Source organism: Seriola aureovittata, chromosome 13 (genome assembly GCF_021018895.1).
Source record: "Seriola aureovittata isolate HTS-2021-v1 ecotype China chromosome 13, ASM2101889v1, whole genome shotgun sequence".
Classification (NCBI taxonomy): domain Eukaryota; kingdom Metazoa; phylum Chordata; class Actinopteri; order Carangiformes; family Carangidae; genus Seriola; species Seriola aureovittata.
In genome coordinates this window covers 7,788,717-7,805,395 of record NC_079376.1, presented here as the reverse complement: position 1 = coordinate 7,805,395, position 16,679 = coordinate 7,788,717, and the positions used below count along the sequence as shown (strand labels likewise).

The window sequence follows — 16,679 nt, the reverse complement described above, 5'->3', positions numbered from 1 at the left end:
CAATACCACAGTGTAGAAATACTGCGGCACAAGTAAAAGTAAATTAAAATACCAATGGTAAAAGTACCTGTTATTCAGAATCCAATTTTAAGACTAATCTAAATCATAATTTATGTGTGTATTTATATTTTGTACTATTAATTAGAATCTGCAAAAAGTACAATGTCTGCCCCTGAAGTTTAGTGGAGTAAAAAAACTTCATGTGCTTGGGGCTGAAGCTGCAGCAATAAGTGGTGCATAATTACATGTTGAGGCACAGAACAAATCCCAGACATTGATTTAAAGCAGGAGCTCCTCAGCAATGTCCCTTACGCTCAGTGAGTGACGTCCCCTGGCTGCTGTTTTGCAGATATCCCAATGTCAACATCACAAACTTCACCACCAGCTGGAAAGACGGCATGGCCTTCAACGCTCTCATACACAAACACCGGTAAGGGGAGATGAATGACCAAATCCACTCTCACCAACTCTGAAATGTAAACACGCACAAAACCCGTCTGCTCAGTGTCTCTCCTCCACGTTCTCCTTCATCTCTTTCACTGCCTCGTTGTCTGATTTTTCCACTTTTGCTGCCTCCATATTTCTCTCCCAGGCCAGATCTGGTGGACTATAACAGTCTAAAGAGGTCCAACCCGACCCACAACCTCCAAAACGCCTTCAATGTGGCAGAGCAGAAGCTTGGCGTGACCAAACTGTTAGACCCAGAAGGCGAGTGACCGACGGAGGCTGTGCCTTCGTGTGGAAATAAATGTTTATGAGCTTTAAGCCTGGTGGAAATGTGATGTCTCTGGCTTTGCTGTGATGGATTCGTCTTCCCCTTTGTTTTGTAGATGTGTTCACAGAGAACCCAGATGAGAAGTCCATCATCACGTACGTCGTGGCATTTTACCACTACTTCTCGAAGATGAAGCAGCTCGCTGTCGAGGGCAAGAGAGTTGGAAAGGTGAGATGGAAACATGACGCTCACTCGTTGATGTGATGTGTTTAGTTGCCTGTTTTTTCCTGATTGTTTTTTGACCTCCTTCTTCCAGGTTCTGGATCACGCCATCGAGACAGAGAAGATGATCGATAAGTACGAGACGCTGGCGTCAGACCTGCTGACGTGGATCGAGCAGACCATCATCGTGCTGAACAACCGAAAACTTGCCAACTCTCTGGCTGGAGTCCAGCAGCAGCTTCAGGCCTTCAACACCTACCGCACTGTAGAGAAGCCGCCCAAGTGAGTCAAGCCAGGACAACTCTCCACTGCTCATTCTAATCTTGTCTGTACTATTAGTGTTTCATTTTCTTTTTCATTTTCTTAAATTGAAAAAGAAAAACACACATACACACACACACACACACACATGCACGCACGTGCACACACACACACACACACACACACACACAACAGAAACAGGAAAAGATAAATAAACAAAACACCCACACTTTTTCAACACATCCTCTGCATTTATAAGATTTCCTAGTTTTCCTTAAACTACACGTAACTCTTTCAGTATGTGGCATTGAATAACATCTCATTAAAACAGATATAGAAGGGCCAAACACATAGGCTGCTGTTATAGCTATTGTTAACAAAGTCTGTTATTAGTAAGAGCTGTAAGTAATGTAGTGGGTGTGTTTGGGTCTGTTCAATCCATCCACTGTTTTCATTTTCAGTGAATTATTGAACACGTATTTCCATTTTCAGTACAACTCTTTTTTTTAAATGTATTTGCGAACTGGCCTCTGCAGAGAACCCTGTGGCTAACGTTCACCTTTGTGTGCGACTCGTCTTTGTTTTCTTTCAGGTTTCAGGAGAAGGGTAACCTCGAGGTGCTGCTGTTCACCATCCAGAGTCGAATGAGGGCCAACAACCAGAGGGTCTACACGCCTAAAGAGGGAGCCCTGGTCGCAGATATCAACCGGGTGAGATGCCTGGGCAGCACACAGAAACAACATGGGTGTTTTATTAAAAAAATGTCTCTGGCTGTCAAACCATTACTGGGAGGATTGTCTCTGCAAACGTCTGTGGTTTGAAGCTCAGACATGCAGCATGGCTCAGTTAGATGGACAAAATTAATTTAGCAGAGTGCAATCCTGAGGCAGCAATTAAAGCACAGATGAATTGAATTATACAGGTAATGCTATAGACTACTTTACTAAACTGTACAATAAAAGCCATCTCATGAAGAGAATAACAGTCTGACAGAACTGCAGGCACAAAAAATAATAAGGTAGAATATATTCACAGTTACTGTCATTAGAGCTGAAACAATTAGTCCAGTAATGGATTAGTGGATGACTGTAATGACCATTATTACTTATTAATAAGTAATAATTTAATATCAGTTATCATGCAATATTTCTTTAGATGTGAGAATTTGCTGATTAATCAAAATGAATAAATGATCCACAGATAAATCAAGTCAAATCAAAAATGATGGTTAGTTACGTTCTCACTCGTGAGGTCCTTCAGATGGGATGATGATATTGCGGCTGTATGTTATGGCGACTAGCTATGACAAAAAAAACTGCGAATCCTAATGATCCATCTCATCATCTGCGTGCAGGCCTGGGAGCGTCTGGAGAGGGCGGAGCACGAGCGGGAGCGCGTCCTGAGAGACGAGCTGATCAGACAGGAGAAGCTGGAGCAGATGGCGAGGAGATTCGACAGGAAGGCTGCCATGAGGGAGACGTGGCTCATGGAGAACCAGAGACTAGTGGCCCAGGTAAACCGTCAACAACACAACCACGGACATTACACAATGTTATTATCTGATATTTATTCAGAGGTCTCTCTTGAAAAAGATGTTGATCTCAGTGAGGCTGACTAATTCGATAAAAATTTACATGTTGAAAACATGCAGAAGTATAGATTTCCTACAGTATGCATTGAATAATTGGTTGTTTGTGCAGCTTGATTATTGATGATGGGAGGTAAACAGCAGAAACAGATTGCCTTGAAAAAAAAACCCAGCAACTTTCTGAGCACAAAAAGTTAGTTAGAAGAAATGAGCAGAAGTTGTGAAGTAGCTGTTAAAAACATGGATAAAGAAATATTGAAATCCCTGTTTAAATACTCCATTACAAGTAAAAGTCCTACATTCACATTTGTACTTAAGTACAGAAGTATCATTAGTAAAATGTACTCAAATTATAGAAAGTTAAAGTACTCAGAATGGACACATTCAGGGATTATTATGACCAACAGATTTATATGCAAGCAGTATTTTTATGTTGTAGCTGGACCAGGTGGATCTTATTTTACCTACTTTATATCCTAGATAGTTTCATCTATAACAGTGCACCATATTATATACTACTGAACTGAACTACTCTCCGCTCTCTCCTCCTCAGGATAACTTTGGCTACGATCTGCCGGCTGTGGAGGCGGCCAAGAAGAAGCACGATGCCATCGAGACAGACATCGCGGCGTACGAGGAACGTGTTCAGGCCCTGGTGGACATCTCAAAGGAGCTGGAGTCGGAGCGTTACCATGACGCCAAACGGATCGACGCGCGGAAAGACAACATCCTGCGTCTGTGGGACTACCTGCAGGAGCTGCTGAAGGCTCGTAGGGCGCGTCTGGATAAGAACCTGACCCTGCAGAGGATCTTCCAGGAGATGCTGCACATCATCAGCTGGATGGATGACATGAAGGTACAGAACGTGAAGCAATATTCAAATTAATTCCAAACATTTTCCCGCGACTTAACCGATCATATTGCTTGATTTCTATTCACAGGCCCGGCTGCTGTCTCCAGACTTTGGGAAACACTTGCTGGAAGTTGAAGACCTGTTGCAGAAACACGCCTTGGTAGAGAACGACATTGCACTGCAGGCAGACAGGGTCCACAGCGCCAGTGCGGCTGCTCTCAAGTTTGCAAATGGAGATAGTAAGTGCAGTAGCTCATCTTTCCCCCTGACAAGAATATTTATTATATATGTGCTGGTTTTATTAGGGATGATGACACTTAATGTGCAGGCCAAGGAACTTAACCAGAGCTGGGTCTCAAACCTCAATCCTTTTTGAGTACTGGCTAAAATGTGTCTGTAGGATCAAGTATGGCAAACCGCTGTGTACCAAAAGTCAGCCTCATATCTTTTTCTATGATGTCTCCTGATAAAAGTAAAACCTTCTGTTTTATCTTGTACATTTTTTTGTACGGCTGCGTGTGTCAGAACAGCATTAAACCCTTCGATGTGGGAGAGGTTTGGCTGTTGTTAATACCTACAGAAGCTGTATCCTCAAGGACAAGACAATAAATTGATCATTTGGATCCTGAGTTTGGAAAGACAGATAATCACTTCTAACATGTCATACCATGATATAATGATAGTTTTTCTTAACCTGCATATAAAATTTTCTCGCCATGATCACTTGTCATTTCTCTAATTGAAAATATTAGTAAACTGTGTGGTTTGGAGACGCTACAATGACTATTGATATGGATGTGAGTGTCTGTGTGACAGATGGATGTAATGGTTCTGTTGTCTCTTTCCCTCCAGGCTATAAGCCATGTGATCCCCAGGTGATCCGGGACAGGGTGCAGCACCTGGACCTGTGCTACCAGGAGCTTTGTGCCCTGGCTGCCCAGCGAAGGGCTCACCTGGAGCAGTCCCGCCGCTTCTGGTACTTCCTATGGGAGGTGACGGAGCTGGAGAGTTGGATCAGGGAGAAGGAGCACATTTTCTCCTCTCTGGATTATGGCAAGGACCTGACGAGCGTGCTGGTGCTCCAGAGCAAACACAGCGCCTTCGAGGACGAGCTCGGAGCCCGCCGCGCCAACCTCGAACAGGTCCTTGCTGAGGGAGAAAAGATGATCCAGGCCAAGCACTTCGGCTCCCCGAAGGTTCAAGAATGCATGGATGACATCAGGAGGCAGTGGCAGCAGCTGGAGGAACTGGCAGCGTTTCGGAAACAGAACCTGCAGGACACTCAGAGGTTCTTCCAGTTTCAGGGAGATGCTGACGAACTCAAGGCCTGGCTGCTGGATGCCAAGAGGCTGATGAGCAGCGAAGACGTAGGTCACGACGAGTACACCACGCAGCGGCTACTCAAGAAGCTCAACGACCTGAGGAATGAAGCAATCAAGAACGGAGCCACTATCGACGCGCTATCGAAACAGGCCAATGCGCTGCCAGAGGAGTTACAAAATACCCCTGATATCCAGAGACGTCTGAAAGACATCAAGGACCTGTACATGGAGCTCATGTCTCTGGCCGACCTGAGACAGAAGAAGCTCGATGACACTATGGCCCTGTACACCATCTTCAGTGAGACGGACGCCTGTGAGCTCTGGATGGGCCAGAAGGAGACGTGGTTGGTGGACTTAGAGGTGCCGGAGAAGCTGGAGGATCTGGAAGTGGTACAGAACAGGTACACAAAAGAAATTATATTATTATGCACTCCTGAAGTATTATTATTGTTTTTTTTATACATGTCTAGATTGAATGTAGCAAATCACAAAAATCTGGTTTAGTAACAATGTCTTCTTTATTACAGGTTGAGCATTCTGGCTCAAGATATGGCAAATGTTCAGTCGAGAGTTGATGATGTCAACAAAGCTGTGAAACAGCTTGAGGACAGCAGACACCCTCGCACCAAAGAGGTCAAGGAATGTCAGACACGACTGAATAAGAGGTGTTTTAAATATTATTTCTACACTACATGTCTTAAATTATACCGTTCAACTATGTGTCAACATTTCTAGTAAATCATTTAGTGTTATACCTAAAAGTAAACACAAAATTTATATTTTTGTGTTTTATCTTTACCTTGGAGCAAAAGAAAGTTTTAGTTTATTTATTATTTTACAGGTCTGTTACTTCTGAATAATTTTCTAATAATTTCAAAGACGTTTCCTTGAAGGCAGTGTGTAATGAAGAACTAATCATAAGTAGAGTAGAGACAGTGTTCAATTGCTACGCTCCCATTAAATTCTGATTAATTCCTAGCAAGCTGGAGTCTTTTAGTGAGTGAACAGCAAGTGAGCTGAACATGCAGAAAATGGGATTTGTCTACAGGGAAGCATACGATTCAACATATGTGTAAAATTATGTTTCCAATTATAATTGAGTAATAAATTTAGGTTTTATTGATTTTACATAGAGCAGTTCTTTTAAGGAAATTTGCATTTTCCCTTTATTACATATGGTATGTTTTTCTCCACAAAACATCAAGAAGCATCCCCTAAGATAACAATAAAGTGATTTAAACATGCAATAAATGATTCTTCCTCAGGTGGGAAGCCTTCAAGGCCATGGTGGAGGACAAGAAAAGGAAAGTGGATTCTGCTGTTAGTCTGCACAACTATGGGCTGGAGTGTGACGAGACAGAGACCTGGATCAAAGACAAGACGCGGGTGATCGAGTCCACGCAGGATTTGGGCAACGACCTGGCGGCCGTCATGACCATCCAGAGGAAACTGTTTGGCATGGAGAGAGATTTAGCCGCCATCGACACCAAGCTCACCTTCCTGAGGAAAGAAGCCGACCAGCTGGCCAAGGATCACCCGGAGAACGCAGACGATATCTTGGCCCGCAGAGGAGAACTGGACGCAGCCTGGGACACCCTGAGAAAGACCCTGAAAGACAGGGAGGACTCTTTGGGTGAGGTCAGCAAGTTGCAGACCTTCCTCCAAGACATGGATGACTTCCAGTCCTGGCTTTTCAAGACCCAGAAGGCTGTGGCTTCAGAGGAAATGCCCGCCACGCTGCCAGAGGCCGAGGAGCAGCTCAGCCTCCACGACGCAGTGCGTGAAGACATTGGCAACCACGAGGAGGACTTTCACCGTGTGAGGGACACTGGTGCTCAGGTCATGCAGGGTCAGGAGGACGATCCTCAGTACCAGCAGCTGGAGCAGAGGCTGAAGGGCATGGACCGTGGTTGGGTCGAACTGCAGAAGATGTGGGACAGTCGCAAGAACTTCCTGGATCAGGGTGTGGGCTTCCAGCAGTTCATGAGGGATGGCAAGGCTGTAGAGGCCATCCTCAATAACCAGGTACTGTACCGCTGTGTGTATTTGGAGTAGGACTATGTAAATTATAACTTGTCTTTAAATAGAAGATTTATCAGTTACCACAGAGTTAGCTTGTTAATGATGGGGTTAGTGATGCTACAGGTACTTAAAAGAATGTGGAATAGAAGAATGCAGCGTAGTCAGTTTCCACACTGCATGTTTGTCATATAACGTAATCAGCTGGCTGTGTGTTTCAAGGCTGTTTGCCTTTTTCTTTCTTAGTCTTTGTTCTTTTTTGTTTTTGTCCGACATGTTGTTGGCTGCTCTGCTGCAGGAGTACACCTTGGCCCACATAGACAAGCCTGACACTTTGGCTGGGGCAGAGAAGGCTTTGAAGAAGCATGAGGACTTTGTGAGCACCATGGAGGCCAATGAGGACAAGATTGACGGCGCTCTGCAGGGCGGACAGCGGCTGGTGGACAGTAATAACCTGTACTCTGGGAAAGTTCAGGAGAAAATGGACTCCATCAAAGACAGGTCAGTTGCTATTTGGTCAATGTGACATCAGGTGTCATCAAACCGATCTTGATATTGTAGTAGCTTGGAGCCATCTTTGAGATAATTTCAACCATATTTGCTATTGATCATGAACAGATCTTCACTTTTTTGTCTCATCATCTTCAAACTGTTCTGATCTCAGACCCTGGGCCAGAATTTATCAAACTTACAGTATAAAAATGACATTACATAAATTGAAATATTTAAAAAAAATAATGGGCTACATCTACCCTATTCTGAAATCTGAATAGTTTTACCTAACATATGATTCATCATGATCAATCAGTCAATCAACCGATCCTTCTTTATTTGTTTAGCACCTTTCATACAGGTTAGTGCAATTCAAAGTATTTTACAGATGACTGACAATTAGAAACAATGAAATTAAATAATAAAACAATTAAAATAGATGAAAAATATATTTAAAAACGATAGAAGACTAAACTAATAAAATAGGTAAGAGGGAGTAAAACATGTTAAACATATATAATTAATTAATTAAATAAAATAGTATTGGCCATAAAACAAAACCTTGATTTAATAAAAAAGCTAGACTAAAGAAGTAGGTTTTAAATTTACTTTTAAAGATATCAGTGTCTCTCAGTACAACAAAAATTTTGTTCAATCCCTCTTAGAAGGTGCTGACCTCTGTTTTTGCACTGCAGTCATTTGCTATCTAGTCTTTACCAACTTAAGAGACCTGGGCCTTTTATTTTTATCATCATTTAAAGTTGAAACCTCACTTTCAGCAGTTTGATAAATACAGTACAGGCTCCGTTCTTCTGTGGAAAAATGGACCTGTTCATTCTCACCCATTTTTCTTCAACCGGCTCACCAGTGAAACAGCTTTCTTATCACTGCAACATTAGTGTCAACAAGAGGCGGTAGAGAGGGCACGGGAGCTTTTCCCATTAACTCCCACAATTCACTTGGTAGACAGGCGCCTGCAATAATGGATATTGATCCTGAAGTGAGAGTGATTGGTCGTTGTGTAGCAGAGAAACAGATGACTGTTTTGGGTTGGTGTGTCAGGTATTTTTTTGTGTGTGGCGGAGGAGCTCGTACGGATGCACTCGCCTTGGATTCACACCTTGTTTGTCTGAGTTATGTCACTGAGGGAGGTGTTGGAGGAAAAGAAAGACACGTTCAGTCTGCAGATGTGTTTTTAATGTGTTTCCTTGGTTTTGTGTTTGACCTTCAGGCATGACAAGAATAACAGAAGAGCCCAGGAGGTGTCCGAAAAGCTCCGGGATAACCGCGACCTGCAGCACTTCCTGCAAAACACTCAGGATGTGAGTTCACCGTCAGTTTACTGATCATGCAATCGCTGGCTAACATCAATTAATTATTAGCTTAATTATTCCTTCACTGAGACGTGACATCAGAGTGATTTTGTCTCTTTTTTATCTCTTGATCATTATAGTCAAATTGCCAAACACTGTTGTTATTGCTGTGCTTGACGATACCTTCTTGGACTAAATGTGTATCTTCCCTATTTGGGATAGGGGTCCCATTTGGCTAATTGCTAAATGCTCAAAAGATAAAGAAGTAAATCCTGCGTGTGTAAAGTCACCTCTGCGCAAACTGAAAATACCAATGTTAAGGTGACTTTCCAAAGTATTGTAGTTATTCCTGCATGTATCCCAGCTGTTCATATTCACACTTCCTCTCCATGCTGCAGCTGACTGTGTGGATCAATGAGAAGATGCTGACGGCTCAGGACACGTCATACGATGAGGCCAGGAACCTCCACAGCAAGTGGCTAAAACATCAGGCCTTCATGGCCGAGCTGGCCTCCAACAAGGACTGGCTCAACAACATAGACCAGGTCTGTAAGGACCGAGTATCTATTATGATGTCGACAGAGCTACCCATTGTCTTTATATTGGCTTTTAACAGCAACTAATTAATGCATGTTGTTTACCTACACAATGCGTACTGTTGCTACAACAGTGAGTAAACTAAATAGTAGCTTAGTAGATGCCTATTAGGGATCCTGCATAAGGTCTCATGTATTTAATGTTCAGCAGTAAGTGTTACTTAAAGGGTTGGTTCACCCAAAATAACAACAGCAATAAAACATCACTCATGTTTAGTGGCTAATAGAATAATACAGAGATTTAAAGAGTGGCATACTGGTGGCTGTACTAAAAGGTTAGTGCACAATAAAGAATAATAATTGGAGTAAAAGTAAATATAAGAATTGAAAGACGATTTAAGAAAATGTGTATATGCTTTTTTTTTCCAGGTTTTGAAACACTCTCTCAGATAAATTCAAATTCAGCAACACCTTTTTTCAGAGTCAGTGTCCCAGTAATAACGAACAGAAAAATGAGGTCTACGGGTTATTTTGTAATTTGGGTAAACAAATAATTTAAATCAGGAGTTTGTATTCTCTTTTTCATAAAACATTTTATCACAACATTTAAACAAATTATTGCATTTATGAGGCATATTATAGTAGCATTTAGCTTCACATTCATCCTTATTTATAAGATCAGATAAAACACCATTTAACATTTTCTCCCTAATACAACAGCATCATCTTCTTCTTCTCTGTGTGTTTTTGTGGACACAGGAGGGTCAGGAACTCATGGAGTCCAAGCCTGAGTTTGAGCCTATTGTGAAGGAGCGCCTGGCCAAGCTCCACGAGCTGTGGGACAAACTGGAGTCCACCACTCAGGAGAAGGCCCGGCTGCTGTTTGATGCCAACCGCTCCGAGCTGTTTGACCAGAGCCTGGCTGACATGAAGAAGTGGCTCGGTGAGCTGCAGCAGCAGCTACAGAGCGGAGACGAGGACGTTAAAGACTTGACTAATGCCAACATCCTGCTCAAGAAGCATCAGGTCTGTGTCCTTGTAGCATTATACTGGATAAACCTGAGATTTGAATGCTTTCCCTGACTGCAATTCCTCTTGATACGTGCAGGTCTTAAATCATATTTGGTTGAATCTCACCATGGGAGTGAATACATTATAATTTTAGTTCTACTGTGTGTAATCTCTTAGGATTAACTTTGAGTGAGTGAGCATCTGTATTTATGTTTACTGTTTGCACCTGAACATAACAAACAAATATCTCAAATCTAAATCTTAATGTGAAAGAAAAAGGAGAACACCAAAAGTTAGATTGAATTATGTTACAGTCAGTATTGCACGGGTAAAACTTTGTAGCTGAAAACAGTGGTGAAGCTCCGTTTCACACATAAAAAGGCAAAACAATAACTAACTAGCTAACTAACTTTTGGTGGGTTTACCCTCCACTACATCCTGATTATGCTTTCGGATAGGCTATTCATCTTTTTCTCTAATCATATCTCCACGTGCCAGATGACAGAGAACCAGGTGCGTGGACGGGCAAGGGAGCTGGAGGAGCTCCAGGAGGCCGTGAGGCAGCACGGCGGAGGCAGGGAGGACCAGCCGGAGCTGGAGGCCGAGCAACAGGCCCTGCAAAGAGACTTCCAGCAGCTCCTCACGCCACTCGCCGAGCGCAAGGGCAAGCTAGAGGCCGCCAAGGCTGTCCATCAGTTCTACAGAGACCTGGCCGATGAGCTTGTAAGCATGGATCCAATTTCAGAGCAAAATTAAAGTGTGGGAACTCCCGGCTCTCACAAATGATTGATACCACAAAATTAAAATAAGGAGTGTTAGATTTTCAAGGAGCTGGATTAATGTTTGCTTTTGAATGACAGCAACATAACAGCTTTTTGGACTTAAATTCTAGAAATATTGAAGCCTGAAGCCCCCAAAATGATAACTTATTAATTTGGAAATGAAGTTTTCAATTACAGTATGTACACTCAGTATGCAAGATAGTAACACCACCAGCTCTCTCAATGAAATTGACTCTCCAGGTGAATCTGGGTAAAAGCTTTAATCCCTTATTGGGTTTCACTACCTAAATCCATTTTAGTCAGGTGGAGGAGACGGCTTAAAGAAAGATTTCTACTGTTTGAGTTCTTGGAGACATTTTGTAAAGGGGTAAGAAATTCAGTATAATTGAGACATTCCTAACATTTTTTATACTGGTGTACAACAGAGATCTGTAAGGCCGCTTTCTCATAAGAGACCAGTGTCTACATTTTTCTTTCTTTATCATCATAGTCTTCTTTTTCTTCTTCTTCATCATCATCATCATCATCATCTTCTTCTTCTTCTCTCTCTCAGCTCTGGATAGAGGAGAGGATGCCCCTGGCAATGTCAGAAGAGCATGGACACAATCTTCAGACTGTGCAAATGCTGCTGAATAAGAACCAGGTTTGGATTTCTCTGTAGAAAAAAGAAAAAGTTGTGGTTCGTTGTAAATCGCAACTTTTGGTGTTGCATTTCATTTGTTTTTCTTGATTAATCAGTTAATCAATCGGCCCATAACATGTCAGAAAATAGTGAGAAAATGGCCTTCACAGTTTCCTGGAGCCCAAGGTGAAATCTTCAAATTGCTTATAAACACTCCAAAATCCATAGAGCTTCAGTTTACAATGAGATATGAGAACATAAAGCAGCAAAGGAATATGGAAAAAGCTTTAAGAAGCTGGAGTGAGAGAATGTTTTTCCTAGGTTTGTTTTTTTCTGCTTGAAAAACGATGAACACCATTATCAGTTATTGATAGGCTGCAGAATATTTCTCTGTTGATCGACTAATCAACTAGTTGACTCACTGTTTCAGCTCTAGCTACTGTACTTTATTGTTTCAGTGAATTTCCTGTATAACGTGCAGCAAACTAATTTTCAACTGTGAGTCAAGATAGCACCCACTACATGTATACAGAGAAAACAGCATATTACTAAGATACCGACACTATATATGTTTCATGAATTGTCAGAGAACCCCTTTAACAATTAAGGAGGGAATTTCATGCAAATCGGACACTATCATATTGTCTCCATTTTCTGTCCATCAGACATTACAGAGGGAGATCGAGGGCCACCAGCCTCGCGTGGATGAAGTACTTGAACGTGGAAGGAGGATGGCGGCCGCTGCCAATGCCGAGGGCAGACCGGAGGCAGACCGGATCACAGACCAGCTGAAGGAGCTGGAAGAGGCTTGGGCTCGGCTGCAGGACGAGATGGCTAAGCGCCGGGAGAGGCTCAACGGCTCCAACTTGGCCCAGCAGTACTACAATGATGCGGATGAGGCTGAAGCCTGGATTGGGGAGCAGGAGCTTTACATGATCGCCGATGAAAAGGCCAAGGTGAGGAGCAGTAACTGTACCAACACGTGAGAGACAAGGGAGCAGGCGTATTAACTCAGGGATGTGGCTGCAGATGTCTGAAAAACAGATCGTATTATCTAAATCAAAACAAGGCATATCATGTTGTGCAAACAGCAAGTGGCACTGCATGCATTAACATGATTACATGGTTAGGGCTTTCTTCAATTAAGTTGACACGCTTTTTATAATTGGCAGCCTCTATTGAGAGCTCATTTGGAGTATTTTGCTTTGCTTTGACGTGCAGCCTCCTGTCTCTTTTTCGCATAATTTCCTCGCTATTTTTCGTCCACCTCGTCCTGATTGTTCCTCATCCTCTTCTTCTTCCACCTCTCTAGGATGAGCAAAGTGCCATGCTGATGTTAAAGCGCCACACGATCCTCAAGCAGGCTGTGGACGACTATGCGGACTCCATTCAGAAGCTGGCTGACCGTGCCCAAAAGATGTTTGCAGAGGACCATCCCGATGGGTGTGTGCTTTTTAAGTTTAATGTACACGCTGAAAAATTACATCTGAACTCGCAGCAAAAGATGCTAATTCCCTCTTGCTGTCCCAGTCAGCTGTGGTTTCGGTTGATACGAGAGACAAGCATGTAAAGTGTGATAATTCCTGTGTCCTAATCACAACGCCTCATCTAGAGTAAACCGAAATCCAATCTCTTTGCCCTCTTTCTCATTTTCTCAATTTTCCCTGCATCTCATTATCCTCCATCCTCTCCCTTTACCTTGTAAACCTGCAGCGAGGAGATCATCAGGCGACAGGGCCAGGTGGATAAGCAGTATGCAGGGCTGAAGGAGCTGGCGGAGGACCGCAGGAGGAAGCTCGATCACACCTATCACCACTTCTTGCTTAGCCGAGAGGTGGAAGACCTGGAACACTGGATCGCAGAGAGAGACGTGGTGGCCTCCTCTCAGGAGATGGGCCAGGACCTGGATCACGTCACGGTATTAAACACACAAATACATGCACATACATTCGAGCATACTTCATAAGAGCACACACAGGACATGTGTTCAGATCCATTTTTATGTACACCCGTTTCATGCTCAATCTAATTTGGGAGATGGAGCTATTTTTGATCAGGTGAGTATGCTTGCTCACTAGAATTTCTATGTTTAAGGGAACTGAAAAATCATAACTACGAAGCAAATGATGAAAGCATCTCATAAATAACAAGAGAAAACCCCTAGATGCCTTTGCTGCTGTGCGGTTTTGCTGTTTTTGGTTTAAAGGGATCACAGACCATCTGGTTTGGTAAACACTTGAGCAAACACGTTTTGCGCAGTTTACAGATATCACATGATTTCTTAGCCATTTAAGTCAAAATTTGTTTTTTTTTCTTGCTACCATATGGCCTGCCAACATGCTAATTGTCTTGTGCAGATTTAAGCCTAAAGGGAAATCTCAACTTTCAAACTCCAAAATACAAATTCTACATCTGTTGTTACCAGTTTTTTTTTTTAAACATCTATCTTTCCGCTTCAGCTTCTGAGGGATAAGTTTAGAGATTTCGCACGGGAGACGGGGATGGTGGGACAGGAGCGAGTGGACTTTGTCAACCAGACGATAGACGAGCTGATCGAAGCCGGACACACCGAGGCAGCCGCCATGGCAGAATGGAAAGACGGCATCAATGACAGCTGGGCTGATCTGCTGGAGCTCATTGACACTCGTGCTCAGCTCCTCACAGCATCTTATGAACTGCTCAAGTAAGGAAAACAGTATTAATGTACCAGAAAAGAGCATGAAGATGGGCACTTATCTGGATTGATGCGATTTAAGTTTTTGTGTCTAATCCTGAAACGTGACATAATCTATCTAAAACAAGTTAGAATGATATTGATATCCAGAGTATTAGTGATGTGGCACGACTAATCAGAAAGCATTTGGATACAATAACAATGTCAAAAAGAATTAAACTTGAATATAATAACTACATTGATTACAGTAAGTAGGATGACAAATGTGATGATAATACACATGGAGCTAAAGATAGTGAGAGATCGATCTATTTCTCTCAGGTACTTTGATGATGGGAAGGAGTTGGTGGCTCAGATCCACGAGAAGCAGAAAGAGCTGCCCGATGACGTGGGAGAGGACTTCAGCAAAGCCGAGTCTTTCCACAGAATGCACGCCGCTTTTGAGAGAGATATCACCGCTCTAGGCAAACAGGTACAACGCAGGGGATCAGCCTTTTCACTCTGAGGAAAACAGCAGCCAAGAGGGAGACTTTGATGATTCACATGTAGAATCCTATAATATTTAGGCAACTTTGAGAAGTTTTCTCAAAGTATGAGAAGCTGTAAATGGGGCGTCCAGTACAGGGATTCTTACAGTTTTGTCAGCCTCTGAACCTATTCTGTCTTGGATGAGGGATTCTATACATTATAAAAATGAAAGCTGCAGTAATCAAGTCATTTTCATATTAACAGTGGGTCAAATAATTATATACATTGTGAAAGGGATCAACATTGTGGCCGCACCCACAGATAATTAAGACCCCACTTTGAAGTTTCCCTCATTTCCTTCACCTGATATAATCTTATAAGTGACACATATGGTAACATCGCTCTTGATATAGGGACATATATGCCATAAATATAATATAAGTATATAAAGTATAAAAAGGACCTTACTATCGTTTTTATGAATTTTTGATGCCTTTTTATGCCTTACTATACTATGTTGTTTTAATCTCTCAATATGTGATGATTTATTTTTGGGGAGGTCTGGTGGTGTAGTGGTTAGAAATGTTGCTTCATAATGAGGAAATTAGTGGTTCAAATCCAGGATCTAACACACTATGTCGTTTTTATGACTTTTCATACCTTACTATACTATGACTTTTTGAGGCCTTTTTATGCCTTACTATACTATGTTGTTTTCATCTGTTACCATACGATGACTTATTTGTGGGGAAGCTTGGTGGTGTAGAGGTTTAAACTGTCACCTTACAATAAGAAGGTTAGCGGTTTGAATCCCGGGTCCGTCACTATGAGATTTGTCTCTATGTAGTTTTAATACCATACTACACTGTTACGTCTTTTGACATTTTTATGCCTTAGTATACTATGACATTTTAGACATCTTTATGCCTTACTATTCTATGACTTTTTTATGCCGTACTGAACTACGTTCGTTCTTGGATACTATTATGCCTTACTATACTATGACGTTTTTTGAAATTTTTGTGCCACACTATACCATTACTTTTTTTTGATATGTTAATGTCTTACTATACTATGACGTTTTTTGACATTTTTATACCATACTATACTACAATGTTTTTTTTGACATTTCTATGCCTTACTATACTATGATGTTTTTTGGACATTTTTATGCCTTACAGTACTATGACATTTCTATGCCATACTAAACTATGATGTTTTATTGAAATTTCAATGCCATACTATACTATGACGTTTTTTGAAATTTTTATACCTTACTACTATGATGTTTTTTTGACATTTTTATGCCTTACTATGATATGTTTTGTTACATTTTTATGCCTTAGTATACTATGACGTTTTTTCACATTTGTATACCGTACTATACTATGACATTTTTATGCCTTACTACTATGACGTTTTTTGACATTTTTATACCATACTATACTGTGACGTTTTTTGACATTTTTATACCATACTATACTATGATATTTTTTCATATTTTATACCTAACTATATATACTATGATGGTTTTTGACATTTCTATGCCATACTATACTATGACATTTTTTGACATCCATATGCCTTACTATACTGTGACATTTTTTATACATTTTTATGCCTTACTATGTTATGACATTTCTATGCCATACTATACTATGACGTTTTTTTTACATTTTTATGCCATACTATACTATGACATTTTTTGACATCCATATGCCTTACTATACTGTGACATTTTTTATAAATTTTTATGCCTTACTATGTTATGACATTTCTATGCCATAATATGCTATGACAT

At 41.5% G+C, this 16,679-nt stretch overlaps 1 protein-coding gene across 4 annotated transcripts in view; it reads left to right on the top strand.

The window, feature by feature from the left end:
• Positions 1-16,679, top strand: part of sptb (spectrin, beta, erythrocytic) — a 56,583-nt gene that overhangs the window by 19,842 nt on the left and 20,062 nt on the right. For all 4 annotated transcript variants that reach the window (XM_056393410.1, XM_056393411.1, XM_056393409.1 and 1 more), the window contains 22 exons: positions 350-430; positions 593-708; positions 831-943; positions 1,032-1,219; positions 1,791-1,908; positions 2,553-2,711; positions 3,340-3,642; positions 3,728-3,878; positions 4,492-5,362; positions 5,489-5,626; positions 6,227-6,986; positions 7,279-7,481; positions 8,704-8,794; positions 9,184-9,330; positions 10,081-10,347; positions 10,831-11,055; positions 11,668-11,757; positions 12,402-12,692; positions 13,049-13,179; positions 13,450-13,654; positions 14,196-14,419; positions 14,732-14,882. In XM_056393410.1, the coding sequence (XP_056249385.1) occupies positions 350-430; positions 593-708; positions 831-943; positions 1,032-1,219; positions 1,791-1,908; positions 2,553-2,711; positions 3,340-3,642; positions 3,728-3,878; positions 4,492-5,362; positions 5,489-5,626; positions 6,227-6,986; positions 7,279-7,481; positions 8,704-8,794; positions 9,184-9,330; positions 10,081-10,347; positions 10,831-11,055; positions 11,668-11,757; positions 12,402-12,692; positions 13,049-13,179; positions 13,450-13,654; positions 14,196-14,419; positions 14,732-14,882 (5,023 nt within the window). The remainder of the gene's footprint in view (positions 1-349; positions 431-592; positions 709-830; positions 944-1,031; positions 1,220-1,790; positions 1,909-2,552; positions 2,712-3,339; positions 3,643-3,727; positions 3,879-4,491; positions 5,363-5,488; positions 5,627-6,226; positions 6,987-7,278; positions 7,482-8,703; positions 8,795-9,183; positions 9,331-10,080; positions 10,348-10,830; positions 11,056-11,667; positions 11,758-12,401; positions 12,693-13,048; positions 13,180-13,449; positions 13,655-14,195; positions 14,420-14,731; positions 14,883-16,679) is intronic.